The following is a 19,369-nucleotide window of genomic DNA, read 5'->3' on the forward strand; positions in this document are numbered from 1 at the left end:
ACCACCTTGTAAATGTAGCCATAAACTATTCCCCTGGTTCTCATCGCTCGCTGCTAATCGCACTGCCGTTTAGTCTGCGCAATATAAGAATTTAACAACTGCGACTTCATCATCTGCAGGATAACTATACAACTGAACATGAGGACTCTTTTGTACGTCGCTTTGGATAAAAGCGTCTGCCAAATGAATGTAATGACTCGTGGAAGTAACCTAGATGAAATCAGCCATGTTTACAGAAATCGGAGAGGGTCGTCCAACACATCCGAGGAAGCATTTGGAATCAGTCTCCTGATACTTTCAGCACTTGGAAGACCAACCTCATCCACCCAACAAAAGCCAGACCTATACTCCCTCTTGATAAGTCTAAAAAGAATAATAGTTTGGTTGCTCGCGTGTTGGCTATGAGGCTCAGCGATTGATCGTGTGGATTTAGGCTAACGGTTTTTGGGACTATAACAACTGTAAACGGAGGATCTCTCTGATATATTTGATTGCTCAAATAACTACACGAAACGTAGGCTACATGTTCTCTTGCAACGTCAGAACAAGTATAAGATGGTTAAGTGCGTCAAGGCTTTTACATAGTTTATAAGTACAGGGCACATAAACTGTGCGGACCGACAGTCCGCGGTCGTTTGCTCTTCATCGTCCACTCGTACCACCGCATATCCAAGCCCTACATTTCCCACAATCTTTGCGCGTCGTTTTCTCTTTCTGCCGGAAGTTACAGACTCTAAACAACATGGCATCGTCCTTCCCCATCGTTGTGCTTATTTCTCTTCATGAATTGTTGTTCTTCTGAAAATCTTTATAATCCCGTTGGGATGAATCACACAGGTGCCTGTACCTTCTCACCGCTTCAGCCAGTCTTTCTTCAAATGTCGACTCCATGTCTGTTTTGTGTACTCCGCATTACCACGTGTTTCCGGTGCCACATGAAATGCATGTCGATGTGAAACAGTTTCATACCGAGCCATGATTTGTGTGACACCGGTACGCGTACGCTAGGTACGCGCGGTGACAAAAATTGAGCTTCGCGCCAATGCGGACGTACGCTGAGGTCCGCTATTTCGTCATTTTGTCCGCGCGGACCCCAGCGGAGTCCGGTCGGTGTATGCTACGTCTGGACCATGAATTGGCCTTAAGTGTGGGCTAATATTGTTCTCTGAGATCGGTCCTCAGAAACGCTAAAGAAGACTGATCTTTTCACTGATGACATTTGATACGTTTAAGCCTGTTTGTTAATAAGTAAAGCCCAATAACGAGAATTGCTCATTTTCAAAGCACGCGTTCAAATATAATCCATCAGATAGGACACACCTAGGCTAAATGTGAATGAAGGGAATGCCTGCTGCCACAGGTGCAATGTGGGGCTTCTATGACGTCATAACAACACAGAGGTGTCGATAAATTCAATTTGTCGGCCAGGAAACGATGGCTTTGTTACGTCATATCGCTGAGATCGCTATAAAATGCACTTCTTTCAGATGATATACATTATTATGAATACTGGAACCCCGTTTGTTCTGCGAAATGTACTGTTTCAGTGCGTAACTGCATTTGACTCGACCTGTTTTGAGGTGGCCAGTCAGTAGATTTCAGAAAAATGCCAAGGCAGAGGAGCAACAAGAAGGGCATATGGAAATGCCTGTCATGTCTGTGTTCCATTCAGTGCAACAATTATGATGATGTGTCTTCCACAGGTAAGAAATCCACATGGCATTTCCTGCTGCCTGTGCTGGTTCACATTTTATTTCTATATTGGTTGTCAAAGAATGTTTATGAGTCAAATATTTTTTGTATGTTTACCCCATTGGATGAGGATAGCATATTATTAAATATTGTGGCAATATAATTACTACATGTAGGGTAAAAACTGGTCATTAATTTTTGGTTCATTTTGGTGCCATCTTCCATTTCAGTCGCCACTCAGGTGGACAGTACCCTCGGGGTTCCAGCTACAGACAATTCCAACCAGGTGGACGAGACCCTCATTCCAATAAAGGACAGTTCCACACAGGTGGATGAGAACCTTATCCCCACTAAGAACAATTCAACCCAGGTGGACACAGACCTTGTTCCCACTCGGTATTGTTCCACCCAGGTGGATAACGCCCTCATTCCGACTAGGGATAATTTTACCCAGGTGGATGGGACCCTCATCTCCTTCATGGATACTGCCACTCAAATGGAGGAAACTTGTTGCACGGCTATGGTAAAAATAGTAAAATGTTATTTCATTTTTAAAATTATGCATAGAACTGAAACCTGTGTTAATACTGATTAAATGTCAGTTCTAATATTATTGTTAGGCTCTCAACATACGAGACAATGGTTTTAATTTGGTATAAAAAGTGTAATATGTTTACATTACCAGAAGGTGGTTATTATTTGCATTTATACTGTATGATGTTCATTTAGGGTAGTAAACTGCTTTTTCATGATATTTCTGATTTGCCTGATTATAACTTTATTATCTGAAGTGCTTCTACATTACATTACAGGCATTTGGCAGACGCTCTTATCCAGAGCGACGTACAACAAAGTTTATAACCATAACCAGGAACAAGTATGACGAAACCCCTAGAGAGAAGTACCGGTCCAAGTACAGGGAACAACCGCATAGTTCAACTTGGACCCTGATGGTTAAACTGATTAACACTAACAACGAGAACGGCAACAACGCAATCTATGGAAAAATAAAAAAATAAAAAAATACAAGTAGTCGTTAAGACAGGCGCATCAACTAAGTAACCTATGAAACAGCTGCCTAGTTACAACCCTAAGTTTAGTCATTTACAGGGGGGAAGGGAGGGATGGGGAGAGGTGCAGTCTGAAGAGGTGGGTCTTCAGTCGTCGTTTGAAATTGTTCACAGTCTCAGCTGTTCTGACCTCCACAGGGAGGTCATTCCACCATCGTGGGGCCAGAACAGACAGGAGACGTGTTCTGGAAGTGCAGGTGCGAAGAGGGGGAGGTGCTAGGCGTCCTGAGGTAGCAGAACGGAGGGATCTGGCTGGCATGTAGGGTTTGAATATCTTGTGAAGGTATGCTGGGGCTGCAAGTGCGTTTCTCAAAATTACTGCCAAATTTTCCAGTGTAAAACCATCTTAGAGCTGAGTGAGAGGATAGAGGACCTCATTGCAGAAAGGGATCAACAGGTTCAGCTTGAATGTGAGCAGAAACTCCAAGAGCAGCAGGAGGAATTTGATAAGGAGTTGGCTTTCCTGGCAAGAGAGAACCAGGTGAAATAAAACTGTTTAACCAGATGACCACATTTATCCCAGATTCGGTATATGAACCATGTTTACAAACGGCATGTATACCTTGTGACTTAGTCGACAATCTTGTCTTGCCATGCAGGTTCTTGCTGCAGAGAAGGAGAAGCTGCAGCTGGAGAACAAGAAATCTGTGTCAGAGCTGAAGGAGAAGCATGCCCAAGAAAAAGGCAAATTAAGTATGAGCTGCATGGGTCAAATATGGTCAATCATCTCATCAGGTGAACAGAGGGCACTCAATACAGAGGTCTCTTCTGTTCTCAGCCGAGGTCATCAGGATGGAGAGGCTGAAGGTGGTGTTTGAGAGGTCCCATGCTCTGGAGAAGATGAAGGAAAGCTATAGACAGCAGTTGCTTGCTTTTGAAGAAAGCAGAAGGCAAGAAGTCCAGGATGTCACTAGCAGATATGAGGAACGCCTACAGGAGACTCTACACCAGCTTGCAGAGGTAATGGGCACAAGAAGTAAGTTTCATGTAACAGGAAGTGAGAGGATCTCAGTATGGTCTTTCAAAAGCTAAAAATCTTTGGCTGAACTTCCAGTTTATGGATGTGCCTCGCAGTCTTGGTATCAAAACCAGATCTGTAGCTGGCAGCGCATAATTGGCTGTAGCAATCACCAAGAGGGAAGGAGCCATTCAGTATAACTACTGTGCACTAACTGCTCGGTGACTCCCATCTGGTCTACTGGCTAATTGCACCTTGCCTGTGCCAGCTTGGACATAAAGCGTGCTCTTCTGACACAATGAGCAGCACAGCTTTCAGCACAGGAATTAAGTGCTTGTTGATAGACATACAAGTATCTAAAGAGAAGCAGATTTGTCTGCATTCTCCCAAATTGGAAGGAGGAGAGGCGTGAGGCTAGTTTGCAAATACATGTTGGCTTACAAATATAGCCAGGCATTTCAGGAGAAAAAAGAATCTTGTAATATAAGAGAATGGCTGCAGTGTTTTCAAGGATATATTTTCTATAACGTTGTAGCTCAAATTGAAAAATATTTTTGGTCATGTCATTATATTAATGTACAATATTTTTGCCTGCAAGCACCTTTTTGGGGGGCAAGTGCAGGTATGGCTACATCACAGATAAGAACGCTGTAAGGAGTTAAGCATAACCAGAGCACTCGTTGTGTCCTGTTCTGTGTCAGTGCGTGAACATACGCAAGAAGCAATCTCTTCAGTACGACAGCAGGACAGAACTACTGAAAGAAATGTTGCAGGCAGTGAGCAGGGAAAATGTAGACATTAAAATGTACTACGAGATACGGCTGACTGAAGAGACAGACACCTACCTATTCCTGGAGGAAGAGAACAACGTTTTGAGGAATGAGGTAGATGGTTGCAGTCCTGTTATGTGTATTGTCTGCTATGTGGTTTCCCTCCACAAAACTAGCTTCATAAATCAAGGGATCTGGAAACCTTTTCTACCAACAGAAATTGCTCAGACTGCTACAGTAACATTATACAATAATATTATACAACACTAAAAACTGCCATATTTCTGCTGGTTGTTTGTCCCTACAGGTACACAAACTGGAGGAAACTGCTAAGACCCTGAGCATCCAGGTGGACACTCTGCAGCAGTTAACAGGTGAGATCCAGTCACTGCAGGAGGAGAACGCGTGTCTGCGGAGGGAGGCACTGCCGGCAGAATGCACCGGGATGGTCCGACAAAACACGCCCAGGAACCGATTCAGGAACCGGTCTATAGCCAGGCATCGGACCAGGATCAAACACCGTGCCACGTCCCAAGATCAGACAGCCCCAACTGGTCAAGAATAGTAAGAACTGATAGATAAGCATGGAACTATGAGCAAACAATAAGAGTGTTTCCCAATTTTTCCCAGGAGAAAAATCTAAATTGCCTGGAAACTGGAAAATCATCAGTTGACTATTGAGGGGTCGGGGGTGATTGTCCACTTTATCCCATCTTTGCTTAAATAGGGTTTTCATTCCCTCTGAAAAATGGATGTTCATAAGGCATAATCATCCAATCTCCAATTTGGAAAATACTGTAAGATGTTCATAGGTACAGGTTAGGGTTGTTAACCAGTTGATGTGTAAACAGCATTAATTTACTAAACATTTTCATTAATGGTTTCTGAATTCTTCTCATATAAACAATAAACATCTCTTGTCTTCTGCTAATAAAAGATAAATGCAATTACTTGCAACCGCTACCCTGTTCATGAATATGTGTTTCATTGTGTCTTCCAGCCTCAGCCTGCAGCATCTACAGACATGACAGGTATTTCCATGGTAGTGGTGAGTCCTCATTTCCTTCACTTTCTAACCCTTCCTTGAATTCTGTTTTCAGGATGGATTGTCCCTCATTGCCATAAATGTTCATAATTTCATGCTGACTTTCCCCTGGATCAGGTCTTTCTCTTTCAGGTGTGCATCCTTCCTAAAGTGTTGTGGATTCCTGTGTGATGAGCTTCCCATCGGGGCTATGGTTGGTTCCTGCGATGTGTGTTGCTGTGATCTGTGCCTTCTCAGTGTCGTAGTCCAGCGTTGCGCGTCTGCATCTGCCAGTTTCGAAGGAGCTTAGCTTGACCGCCTTGCTGGGGTCAGGGAATAATTTAACAGTTTTTCCCAAATTGGCCCTGGGTTTTTCAGGTTTTTTGATTCCCTCTGGAAAACAGGTGTTGTTTTATTAGGATATAGTGCAGGTATTATTCGTGTATCCTGTAGTTCTCAGGAAAATCAAAATTCATCCAAATCCAAAAAATATGTTTGTCTGCTATCTGTAAACAGCCAGAACATGTGTGCATTCAGGCTGTATGTGAATTGGTATTATCTTTGAAATTATAAAATGAATAATGTATACACTGCCTTGCCTGATTTTATTTTATTCACGTTCCGCTTATGGGCCACTCTTTAGCCTTGGCAAGTTTTATTGTTAAATGAGCACAGTTCACTGGTGGAAAGATATTGTTCAACGCTATGAACTCACTCAAAAATGAGCTAGCTAGTACATTAACTTACTGAACTGATCAGGAAATTGGCCGGATTTAGCAACTAGTAAATGTTGCCATTTTTTTCCAAATAAAGCACTTAAATACTTATGTCCGGTGACAACAGAATAATCAAATTACTGTGGTTGTAAGATGGTCACATAGTTTATTGAAGGTCCAAAAAACCTAGTCCCAAAACAAGATGGAACTGCTTGCTCACTTTTTCTATATCAATACATTGCCTCATGAAAATGGTAAAAATAAATAATAATAAAAATATTTTAAAAAACATAAGTAAAATATGCAAACTTTCTTTTCTATGATAACCAGTCAAAAAAAGCTATAACTCGTCATTAAAACGCACATCTGCCCAGAACAAGATATTTTTTTGGTGGCCGCTAGATGACGATAAAACCATTCAAACTGCATTTTCACCTGGCGTGTCATCCCTGCTCAAAACGCGGGGGGTCGCCAAATGTCCAGCCAACTAAATTTTGGCCAATTTCGCCGCTTAATGTTCAACCCGCTGGTAGCCTACCTTCTCGTCTGTGAGCGCAAGTGGAGGGATGCGAAATGAGATGACAGCCTACAAGTCCTGCTCTTACTTTCACAGAGCGTTTCAAAATGGCTGCTGCGTTCTCGGTACAAGCACCTACCGTGGTCTCAGGAATCCAGGAGAATTCACATTTACCGGGCTCTGACAGCTCAGAAGTGCGACAGGACGAGGAGTCTGCGGGTGAGAGACTCTGCATGCGAGATTTACCAGATTTGGAACCAGGTGAAATCAAGAGAAGGCTCGAAGAAACTCGCAGGGAGCTGAGCAACAGGAGGAAAATCATCATTAAGCACCTGCCTCAGGATATTACCAGCCAGGTAAAATAGTTGCAGAAGTGTCGCTGGAAGTTTTTATTGTAGAAAATTGCAAACGCGTGTTATCAAACCGTTATCAAGGTCTTAAAACATAAAACTTTGGGAGCATATCATCTAGTATGAGATACTATTTTAAAGTTCTAATGTAAAGCTAATTTTGAATCAAAACGCTGAACATTAATAAAATAAATTGCCCGTGAACTCCCAGAATCGGCGACTATTTTCTGTCACTTTTGTTATTGCTAATTAGCCAACATATCAAGGGTGCAGCTGCGATGCTGATCGTGTGTAGGCAAAATAAGAATCCTGTAACTATAATTGCTAAGTAGCCTAGTTTATTCTTTTGATGCCGTATAATTAATTCATATTTTCTTTAAAGTAATGCGGTGATTAAAGGCACGGCGTCGTGCTGCTTACGTGTTTGGCTAGTTAATGTTACCTATGTCAAGATTTGTAATGCTTTTTTTCAACCATTGGACCAACTTTCCCTTTGGCCGACCTCGGCTACTTACAAATTCTCGTCTTTGGCCTCTGTAGTTCCTTAGTTTGACGTTGTGATGTGAACTCTTCCTCCAGCATGTTTTAGGTAGGAGGATATCGGGATTTTGGGGTTTTCGTAATTTTATAAACCTTGTGTATTTGCCCAGCGTTCTGTTATAAGCCTATTCGTGTTTTAATCACATTACTCCTGTGACGAAATGTTGCGTAACATCATTTATTTAAATTTAGAATGATAAATTCGCTGCCTCAGATTAATATTAAAACAAGCCTTAGTCTCGCCTAATATGCATTTATTAGGCTGACTACCTTAAAACTGTTCGTGCAACTATCGTCATTAGTTATGTATTACAAAACTGACGAATGTCAAACTTCTTCTTAGATTTAAATTTTGAATGAAATGTATTGGTTATTGTATAGTTTTCTTTCCAGGTTAGACAGTGTTTTTGTTTTGGTTGAGGTCGATTGTGTGTGATATTGTCTCATAAATCGTTAAATAAATATGGCCTACACAAATAAAATATTTTTAGTATTTTACAAGAAAGAAAATTATTTCTGAAATATGTTTTTGCACTCTCAAACAAATGCAATTATTATTTAAATTTCTTGACACGCTTTTTTTTTTTTTGGGGGGGGGGGGAGTGGTGTTACCAATATATGGACATTCATTTGATGGTGACTCAACATGCATGTACGCATCACTTGACACGTCGTTTGCATTTCTTTGTGGCTTTTTGAGACATTCCTCATAACAAGATATGCAAATGTATCAAGAAATAGGTTTTTTTTAGTCTTCTCCAGCCAATCAGATTTTAAGACATCCTTTCACTAACGCCTACATTCTTCCGAACAAACACTGCGCAACAATAACTCCGTAATTGTGAGCTCACGTGGTAGCTGAATGGATTAGTGTCGTTCCTAAACTCACAAGTCGTGTCCAAATAAACACTATACCAGCATGCAGGGGACCAGGGATTGACATTCCCCCTGAAGCGCACAAACTCCAGTGGTTACTGGAGGTTATGCAATGTAGTAAGCCCTTGGTGCCAAATAGCAAATGTCCTCATTTAAGTCAATTCATAACTATTAATTTACCTTGCTTGCACATCTGGTACCAAAATCCCCATAGTCTAGCATGGCAGCCTCCCAGAACAGACTTCATGCACCATTGTGCTGTTCCCATAGGAATCCAGGAAATGAATATCACTTCTTTAATAGTTAAAGCAATGATCCTTGCAGGAATGCCAACATGTACTTTAGTAATAGCAGTAATACACTGTAAATGCAGTTTTACTAGATTGAGTCATCTCGCCTTCAAAAAGGAAAACATAAGTATAATTCAAATGGTTTGTGGCAATTGGTTTCCTGAAATAAACCTTTTTTGTTTTACAGTGTAATAGTAAAGCAATAACAAATGATTGTTCAAGATATTTTATGGTTCCTGTACAAAGAGGAAACTCCAGAGCTGTGCTGTTAAATACACTCCATAAATGGTATGCAGAATGATGACTCGATGAAGACTTGAATTCATGTGTTGGCACATCTTCACTGATTCCTTTCACATTTTCAATGAGATCCCCCGATTCATCTAGACCCCTGTTACAAAGTTTTCTTTTGTGCAAACATTCTGTGATGCACTATGAAATTATATAAATTTGTGGATTATCAAAAAAATACTGGGGGCTTATGTAAATGGACATTTTGTATAACATGTAGCCTACATTTAACAAAATGGAGTCATTTGTTTCCCTATAATACTAGTAAAAAATAAATTATATTTATTTCCTGGAGTTCAGGAAAGCTATTGCGGTGGATATTTTGTGTGCCATGATGTGCCTTGCAGCTTGTGTCTCATTAAAACCCATGTCTGAGACCTCTGTCCCTCTTATGACCTATCTACTATACCTCTCTGTCTCCGCAGTTACCAAATGCATAAATTGTTGCTCTTTCACAACAGACTGACTAATAGCTAGTGGCCACCCTGTATTTTCCTGGTGAAGGGGGGAATGGCTGAAGAACCTGGTTCTATCGGTGATTAATGCTTTAGCAGAGTAAGCATGAAGGCCCCCCAGCCCGGCTATCCATTTTGGATGTTCAGTTACGGAGGGCTCCCTGGACAGCAGGTCACTTTCATTACAGGCCAGTGAAGAGGAGATAAGGGTGGCGTTTGTGGCCCCCGGTATTGCCAAGCTTATCTGGTGGGACTGTCCCAGCCCCCCAGCCTGTGTGTGGACAGTAACCAATGTTATATCTCCCACAAACAGGTGGCAGTTGCTGTTGCTGAAATAGCATTTGTACGAGTCAGTGTTTTGCCATGGAAGTGAACATGAGCGTGGGTGTAGTTTACACCAGTATTGCCAACGATATTTCGAAAAAAGCCCTGGTTCATACGATTGTAAATTTTGTTTCATAACCTGTTTTGTTGAAAACTGTCAGAGACCTGGAAAAGTGTTTTCAAATATTACCAGCATCTGAACCAGGTCTGACCTGAGCTATCCCTCCTAACCATATTTAAACCATATTTAAAAATTTAAAAATTAAATATTTAAAAATTAAACTTTTGTCACCTTATCCTGCAAGGTGTTTGACTGCTTGCTCCATCTGCATCTGTTTGCGATGGGCTGGTTCACATGGAACAGCAGCAGGGCTACATACATGAAATGCAAACGCTCTTTCTTGAGTGGTCACCTGCCCAAGATCCTGGTTATTGACCAATCACAGTGCTGAGCTCTCCTTAGTCCTATTAGTGTGTAGAGTGGAAGAAGGAGCAGTCACTGTAACAATAGGGCTTTTGTAATGGATGAATGTGATAGAGTACTTTTGTGAAAATGCAGAATTGACTTTTCCTTGTGGCCCTGAGTAGTTCCAGCTGTTGTCTTCTGAAGATTTAGTTTTTTCCCTCTTGGGCTGATTAAAAATGGACAACAGGATGCTCATAAACCAATGGAATGAATGTGACATTTTAATCTGTATGCTGTTTTAGTGTCCGCATGGCTTTCCCATCATTTAAACCCCATTATTGTTCCCGAAAGATGCTGCACAAGAAAGATGGTAAGATTATATAAAATCTTCTTTAATGCCACCATCTTGTTTACAGATGTGGCCTAGTCAAGATGAAGCTAACTGAAAGTATTGTGCATTCCTCTTGAACAAGAATTAGAAAGCTATGTGTGGGTTGTATAAGATACCATACAGGACAATAATAGCTTGGCACGGGTGTGCAGATTAAAGAAACGGCCTTCCACCCAGCACTGTGGCTTTTCTGCTGCTGGTGCTGAGAGATGGGGACAGAGAAAACGAACAGGAGAAGGAGAACTGGTGCCAGCTGCTCTCTTTCTCCTGTGCTACCAGGTCTGGATTGCGTTCACTTAAAACATAAACACGTTCCAATCTCTGTCCTGCCCTGCAGGGGCTGGGGGACGCACAGGTTCTTCCTGAAATTATTTCTTCCTCTTTTAAGAAAAATGGGGGGGGGGGGGGGGGGGGGTGGATGCTATTTTTGCACTCTGATATTCAGATCTATATAAATGCAGGTAATATAAGTCATGCGCAGTAAATGCTGTGGTTAATTTAATTAGGCTGCTCAGCACCCGATTGTAGTGCCCAAGGATGCTAACTATATTCTTTCTCCCCCTTCTTTGCTGTGTGGAATCAGAAGTTTGATGTTCCGTGCAGATAATGTATTCCTCAAAATGTTTTTTTAAATGAAAATTATGTTGATATTATTAACCGTAATATTTGATTCCATTATTAACCTGACTTTTGCTATCTCATTATCCAAACAGGCATCAGAGAAGAATTATGCCTATAATAATACAATCTAAGCAGGGGACCTCAGTTCAGAATTTGAGTAGATTTTATGTATTTATTGTATTTAAATTTTGAAAAGCAGTATTACATGTATGGTCAATTAGTTTCTTCCTTATGAATGTCCCTGCATGAAGACAGTGTGAATGTCCCCATTTGTTTATAGGACGGAAGTTTCTGCTCTAAACAAGTTTTTTCTTAATGGCAGGAGGTCCGCAGCATTTTGTGCAAGTATGAGCTGAAGTACTGTTATGTGGACAGGAACAAAGGAACAGGTAATTATATATTTAGTTATTCACGTAGTGCTTTTAGAGGCTACTTAATACTACATTTCCCCAACATGTGTTGAGTACCTAGAGCTGAATCCTACAGTATACCTCAGTGCAGCTGCTGTCAAATATTAAACCATTATCCAGAAGTTATTAACTTCTGAATGGTGGGATACAGATAGAAATTGCATATTTAGATTCCAAACAGAAATGTAAAGGGAAAACTGGACAGTACTTTTAAGGGTGACAGTAATAACCGGTTTTACATTCCTTTTACAAGAATAGTATTTCTGGCTAACTTGATTACCCAAGAAGAACATTCTGCACATTAGTAATCAATGCACTTTTAATGAATGCCTGTTAAAATCTACCATTGTAAAGTCAATAATATAAAATGTCCACCATTCTTCTGTAGTTTTGGGGAAAATTGTTTTTTCAGCCGAGCAGAAAACAAGTAGTAACTATTTCTGTTCGCTGTGATTGTCGAAAGCAGACAAACTTTGAAATTGACTTTTTTTTAAAACGGACACTGGTTTGAAAATTAATACAACTGATTGTGCAGAAGTTTCATCTGCTGAAGGAGTCTTGCAGGAAATATTTTTTTGGTTACTGAGATAATATGTAGAAAAGCTGAAATTCACAGTTAACAATCAGTTGCATCAAAGTTACTGCAGAATTCAAGTGTTGGATGAACTTGCTGGAATTGCTTGTTCCTGTACTGTGTGAATTAGTCCAGGGCTGCTGTATGCTGGAGCCATTACACTCTCCTCGACACACGACAGCCTCCTGCTGATGCTCTCCTGTTGTCTGGGAAACTGGAGAAGAACCAAGATTAAAGCTGTCAAGGAGTGGAGCAGGATAGTGTAGACTCAGCTGCCATAGTTTGAGCTGGAAGTCTAGGCTCCTGCATTAGAAAAGGAGTCACATTTTCATTTGTTGTTTTTTTGACACTGAAAGACCATGGTGTCTCTTACCCACATGACGATGATGGCAAAATATAACTCCAGAAGCTTTAAAAGGATCTTCTGTTAATTTAAGAACCAGCCTTGTCATATCAACTTGAAAGGAGGGAGGGAGCAATAGTGTGGGACCAATTGTGTGTCTCCTTGTATTGTAAAAAGTCTGTTGATGTAAGTATTGACATCTGGGGAGAGCCACATAACCATTAATGGTGTGTGTCAAGTCCACAGTGCAAGGACTAACTTTGGCAGGGGCTCAGGCTGTAATTAGGTCCATCTCCTGGCTGTAGGCTTTGCGCTAGACTTATGCTGTCATCGAAAACAAGGGTGTGATGTCAGGACAAAAGTTTTATATATTTCTGTTTTTATTTTTTTATTTTCATTTTTTGTTCCTGAAGTGCAAACCTTACAGTGTTGCAGCACTGCAGTCAGCCATTTAGGCCATCTGCACTCACATAGACCATGGATTTCCGGTGGGGTAGTGGAAGTGGCTTGCATGGGATAGGTTTGAACTGCAGTTGTTAAAACTAGCCATAAGGGAGCCATTTTTGGCAGCATGCAAGCCGTTTAACAACATTTATGGCCTAACGTGATTTTATTTTGAGGTTATTTTATTTATTTTCTTCGCCTGTGTGGTCCTGAATGAGGTTATAGCCTTTAGGTTACAGCCTGGGAAATAAATTACGATTCATAGTTGACCTGCATTTTCATGGGAGTGGTAACGCAGGATTCTGCGTTGTTTTATGCTGAAAAAAATACAAAATGCAGGTGGATAAATACACTGTGTTCTATAAATGCAGATATTCCAAGGTTGGAATATCTGCAAAAGATTGCAACAGGTGATGACCCATACTTGAACAACAAAAAAATGATTACTTCTGTTAAAAGTGTCATGATAGTTATGAATGAGATACATTTATTGTGTTGTTATTGTGAGTTGGTATATACTGTAATCCAAATTTTAATAGTTTTTTTTTTTTTTTTTTATCAGAACGCAGGTGAATTTGTGTAAAACAGATTTAGAAATATCCTGCATTCCAAAGATCCAGCATTCCATAATTTGGCATGACCAATAATTTTTGGTTTATTACTTTATTTCCACCCAAGGCCAAATCAGATTTTGGATATCACTTCTGGCTCAGAGTTTTTAATTAAGTTAATATATAAAAAATATAAACAGTAGACCTATTTCTCCACCTGATCCGTTGGAATTTATTGATGATTCTGGGAGGAAATACTTCCCTGTGGGGTCACTGTGCATGTGACAATTAAATGAGTGACTCATGAATATTTCTGGAAGATGGTCACATTAGTACTTACCCATAATGTACACACAATGGTAATGGATCCAGAATCACATTGCAGGTTTGAAGGAAGCATTGTATGTGCTGGTATCTTTGATGATATATGTGTGAAAATGAAATACAGAATGTGGAGGTTTGGAAGAGGAAGATGCATTTTTCCACTCCCTCTTGGTTTCCATGGAAATAGCGTCATCCCATAACATCTGGAAAATATGTGTATTTTCGTGTAGTCTGATTGAATAAAAAATGTGACTGTTATAATTAGTATTACGGATTGTGCACCATGGTGGACCACCTCAAAACTGTTTGTTTTGACAACTTTAGTCATTACCTCAATGTTTTGTTAACGATTAATCGGTGACTGTTCATTAATGTTTCCTTAAAAATTTCATCCCTAATTTCCTTTTACATTTAGCCAGGCCAGACGGTGCAACGGGTTTTGTCGCCTCTGTCCTGGAAGGCTAGAGTTTGTCCTCCAGGAATAAATTCACCTGTGATGGCATTGGAACGGTGGAGAGGGGGGCTGAGTAGATGGAGATGGGCTCCTCATCTACTCAGCATCCAGAGTGTGCTGCTTGCGTGGGTGGTCTTGTGTTTGCATGCCTGCCTCTCACGGTGGATGACTGATGCTTGAAAGCATGCAGTCACCACCAATGTGTCCGTGGGCAGCAGCCAAGAAGAGGCATGCACACAAAAACATGGGCCAGGCCGGGTGGAAGGGGTTGGGGGGGTGTGTATTACTTGTTTCATATTTGGCAAGCTTTCGGGTTTTACTCAGTGCAGTTATCCAGCATCCTCGGTAATCCTGCTTTGGGAAACCAGGCGCTAGGTGGCCAGTTAGCTTGCGTGTATGTATGTCTCCTCTTGTGAATAGTCATGCATGTGTATGCATTCATCAGTGTGCATTTGTGTGCGTGCTGGCTTCGCATTTGTACATGTGTGTGTACACGCACCTTGAGTGCCTTGAGTCCTCCAGTCAGGGCTCACATCTTCTATCCCTGCTGCATGAAGTATTCATGACTGCTGAGGGGATTGTTATTTTTGCATTTTAGTTTTTGACTTTTTTTTGTTTTGTTTTGGAGAACAGAAGGAGTATTTCTTTTCTTTTGTTTTGTGGTGGTTCTATGGTTGTGTTTGTTCCATCATAGCTTTCTACCTCATTTTCTTTTGGGTCCTTTGGACTCAAGCTGTCTTGCAAGGTTTGGCTTACTAGTCTGTCCACCTTTGCTTGTAATTTCAAGTTAGTATCTTCTTTTTTGTTCATTGTAAGTACTCAGCCCCATTCAATAGTGAGTGTGTAATATATGTTTTTGTTTCTCATATATTTTAAATTTGATAAAGAGTAGGTTTTGAACTGGTTGATTACAACTGTTTGCAGTAAATTTCCAAATGGGATTAGTGAGCACTCTAGGGAGCTCTCATTGTCCACTGCAGCTACAATACAATACCCACTCAGTGTTTTGCAACTGCTGCATATGTTCCAAATAGTTTTATCAGCTGGGATATTTATTTATATCTATTTCAGAAGGAGAATATTTTGAGGAGCTTTAAAATTAGTCTTTCTCTTTTCTTTTACTTGATGTAAATTAATATCAACATCTTATTTTACTGCTTACAATTGCATAAATGCTATAACCTCCTCCTTCCACGACTTTCCTAAATATCTGGGCTTAAACTAACTCCATTTTTAAAATTGATTTGGTGACCTATGTTAATAATATTAAATATACAGAATTATTTAAATGCACATAAGCACAGTTTAAGCTGTGTACATTAGTACACTGTTTAGTCTTTACTGTTGCTCTTGATGATGTGCTGTACTCAGCTTCCACTGCAATAGTGCTTTCTGCTTCATCATGACCGCAGTTTAGCTCACAGACCGTGGGGTGCAATTTGCTGGCGGTTCTCCCGAATTTACGAAGGATGTTGCAGCCTTGAGACAGGCTTACAAGTACAATTGGGCATTCCAAATTGGAAGAAAAATGTAAAGAATTAAAAACTGGCTGAAATAGGAAAATGGCCTGTGTAATATCTTGTCTAAATGAACTGATCCTCGATTAAGAGAATTCCTTCCATTTTCCAGTTTGTTCCCCGTAAATTATTTAAAGCAAGCACTTAAGTTGCTTAGTGCTCACTTTTTAATACGCTTTCATTAAATATTCATGCAGTAAGATGTGGTATGACCTGGACGTTGTTTTGAAGGAATTCTTGTAACTCAGACCAGCTGATTCATGGCTATATTGTTCGGTTGAACGTATTAAACCTGTCAAACCACTTTCAGCTCAGTTCCATTTATGAGATTATTATTAGCAGATTATTGATATTACGCTGTTTGATCATCGAGTGGAACGGTGACCTCTTAACCACATACCCTATGAAGTTGTCAATGTCTATTATTGTAGCTAATATATTGTAAGAAATAAGTGTTATTGTAATTATTATTGTTATAATTATCATTGATCAATTTCTTCCCAGCCTTTGTGACCCTGCTGAATGGAGACCAGGCCCAGGATGCAATGCGGTCCCTCCATCAGACCCCCGTCCGCGGCAGGGAGATAACGGTGCAGCTGCAGTCCGCCGACGCGCTGCTCTGCGTCACCAACCTGCCCCACACCCTCACCGCCGCCCAGTTCCAGGAGCTGGCGCGTCTCCACGGCAACCTGGAGCGCTGTTTCCTAGTGTACAGCCACCGGACGGGCCACTCCAAGGGCTACGGTTTCGCGGAGTACATGAAGAAGGACTCCGCCTCCCGGGCGCGCTGCGAGCTGTCGGGCCTTCGGCGCGGAGGCCGCGCCCTCGCGGCGCAGTGGGTGGACGCCAGCCGGCTGACCGCCGACCTCCTCCACTCCAGGTGCCTCCGCGTGGACGGGCTGCCCGGTGACCTCGGCGCCAGCGAGGAGCTGTCCCGGGCTTTTGGCAGCCGGCACAAGCCGATATTCTGCCAGGTCAGAATTGCCCCCCCCCCCCCCCCACCCCTTTTCCTGTGGTTTTTTTTATCCTTTAATTTTTTTGTACAGTGTCTTGTTTTTACTCTAATTGCTTTTACGTATGTGTTTTTTTGTTCCATCACACCTGGATCAAATGAGTATTTGCAATACTTTAACCCTTTAGATGCTGGTAAATTCTGAAAATGTTTGTACAGATGCCTGAAAATTATTTAGTCAAACATGGAGAAAAAAAAGTAAAATCATGAAAAGTTGATGTAAAAATTGATGAAAATTAATATTGATTTTATACATGTCAGTGTTGTACAGAAATTTTACTAGTGTATGAAGAGTCAAAGCACTTCAAATCATTGCAAATCGCTGGCCTGTTTTTTAAATACATCTACACACACACACATGCTCGTGCACATAATCAAACACACACTCTCTCACAAACATACAGAACACACACACACGCACACACACGCACTTTCATATCTAGCTGACCGTAAAACCCATGTACTTCCTTAAGTGCTGGAGTGTCCCTAGGGGTAAGTTATTAGCTTTTGGTGCATTATCTCTTCTCCCTTCCCGCATGTGTAGGGTGTATGCATCCCCTCCTCTGCTGGCCACGAGCGCGTAGTGTGTGGGTCAATAGCAGCAGCGCCAGACAGTGGCGATGTCAGCGACCCGACGTGCCGCAGAGCTGTTTTCAGGTCTCTCTTTTCCACGCGGTGTTGTTTGGGGTGATATCATCACCGATTGGCTCTTTGGTATGTACAGTAGATCTGTGTTGTGTGACTCCAGACTCCAGAATGTTCTTGGTTTGAGTGAAAAGGTCGTGAAAGAGCTGCGAAGGTGGAGAGTACTTGATTAAAGGTGCTTGGTTCTGTGCTGGGTTGTGCATTTTATGAAAAAAATCCTTTTTCTATGGCTATCCATATACTAAACAACAAGACTTCAAGCTGTTCAGAATCAAAGTACTTCCCAGTTTGGCCCTCTCATTCTAATGTTTCACATATTGATGTCAGATTTGTCATTGTTTTTTTTAAGTTTAGCATAACCTATGAACACCAGTACTTGTGTTAATCACTCAACACCAGCACTTGTCATTGCAGAAACCCAGTACTCATAATTGCAGAACACCTGTTCTTGAGTAGATTCAGAATAATTTTCCTCAAGGAGCCTCTTATTTATACCCCTCTTTATTTTGTGTTTGAGACTCCTTTTGTTATCCATTGTATAGCCTTGTTACCTCTGTCCTTCATATAGCTACAACTTGTAGGCCCAGTGTTCAGGTCAATAGCTTTGATTGTTTTTTTTGGTTTGTTTGTTTGTTTTGCAGACAGTAAGAAATGCATATGTATTAGATTCCCTTACTCCCATCTGTAATGCTTGAGAAAATATAATGCAAAGTATTCTAAATATAACTCTTGCTGAAGCATGAGCAGCCTAAATCTCTGTATCAGAATATTAGACTCAACGGGCTGGAAAATTGAAACATAAAACTATTTTGTTTGAGCAGCCAGGTAACCAGTGGCTGCTGAATAACATCTTCAGTCATACATTGCTGATTTGTGCAAATTGTGAGGTTTGTGACCAAATACCTCCCCTCCTCCACCCCACCACTATTCAGTCATCTAAGAATTATTCACATGGCGGTATTTCTATTACTTTTATGTTTCTTCATCTGTCTTACTATTAGGCCATTAGTTTTTTTTTTAGGGACAGATTTTTCTTTCAAGGCTGATAACATTCTTACAAATTAGTCACATGCTTCGTGACAGATGCCATTCTTGATTGAAAAGACGTGCAATTCACTATTATAATTTACTCTCGAGTCCTATGTACATTATGAAAGGCTAGAGGACGCTTTCTCAATTTCCTTTCATAAATGATGGCAAACCAGTAACTGTTTAGGTGCATTGGTCCATGGTGGTATTTGCAGCCTACTTCAAAAGGGGCCATGGCATGTGTTCAGATGAATAGCGTTCTTGTGAATTCATGCTTATTTTATTGAGAAATAAACATGTTTTTTTGCCGTTTGATTAAAGGTGAGGCGGGAAAGATGTTTTTTTTTACAGCCCTTGGAAAGTAGAACTTAAGTGGGAAGTTGCCTTTTCTGTCAGGCAGAGAGTAAATGCAGGAGAAAAGCATCTCGCTGGAGAATACAAGGGAGGAAGAGCTGGAACCGGGACAAAGCCTTTCCTGGACTAGGCACTCAGCCCTCGCAGAAACGTTTTGAGCTTTTCCGGGAGGTTTTAGCGGTCAGAAATGAAATGGAGACGTAAAACTAGAGCTCCAAATGACCGGAAACCAGGGTCTGCAGCCAGCGCCGCGCAAACGCTAATTCCGCTGTGTGTTATCGATACGCTGTTTGAAAGCATATCTGTGGTCACAGAGGCTCCTTTGGAGGGCCTGTGTGTCTTCTGCCCATTGGTGATTTAGGACCCCAGACAGCCAGAGGGCTTGTGATTCTGAAGGTATAACTGTCAGGCACATCACCAG

General features: G+C 41.1%; 1 protein-coding gene across 7 annotated transcripts in view; it reads left to right on the forward strand.

Annotated features, from left to right (window-relative positions):
* The first annotated feature begins 38 nt into the window (after nucleotides 1–38).
* Nucleotides 39–19,369, forward strand: part of LOC118230401 (ribonucleoprotein PTB-binding 2-like) — a 29,369-nt gene continuing 10,038 nt past the window's right edge. For 5 of the 7 annotated variants that reach the window (XR_004765838.1, XR_004765839.1, XR_004765840.1 and 2 more), the window contains exons 1-10: nucleotides 39–1,703; nucleotides 1,923–2,215; nucleotides 3,097–3,243; nucleotides 3,362–3,455; nucleotides 3,541–3,722; nucleotides 4,798–4,864; nucleotides 5,491–5,538; nucleotides 6,844–7,103; nucleotides 11,614–11,680; nucleotides 16,413–16,882. Coding sequence is in view for 2 of the 7 variants with exons in the window: in XM_035423398.1 (XP_035279289.1) it covers nucleotides 1,607–1,703; nucleotides 1,923–2,215; nucleotides 3,097–3,243; nucleotides 3,362–3,455; nucleotides 3,541–3,722; nucleotides 4,798–4,864; nucleotides 5,491–5,538; nucleotides 6,844–7,103; nucleotides 11,614–11,680; nucleotides 16,413–16,882 (1,725 nt within the window). In the remaining 5 variants the exon portion in view is untranslated. Of the gene's footprint in view, nucleotides 1,704–1,922; nucleotides 2,216–3,096; nucleotides 3,244–3,361; nucleotides 3,456–3,540; nucleotides 3,723–4,340; nucleotides 4,605–4,797; nucleotides 5,055–5,490; nucleotides 5,539–6,843; nucleotides 7,104–11,613; nucleotides 11,681–16,412; nucleotides 16,883–19,369 lie in introns of those variants that run through there. The other 2 variants (XR_004765841.1, XR_004765842.1) reach the window with 2 other exon arrangements.

The sequence above is a fragment of the Anguilla anguilla genome, chromosome 6 (assembly GCF_013347855.1).
Source record: "Anguilla anguilla isolate fAngAng1 chromosome 6, fAngAng1.pri, whole genome shotgun sequence".
Classification (NCBI taxonomy): Eukaryota; Metazoa; Chordata; class Actinopteri; order Anguilliformes; family Anguillidae; genus Anguilla; species Anguilla anguilla.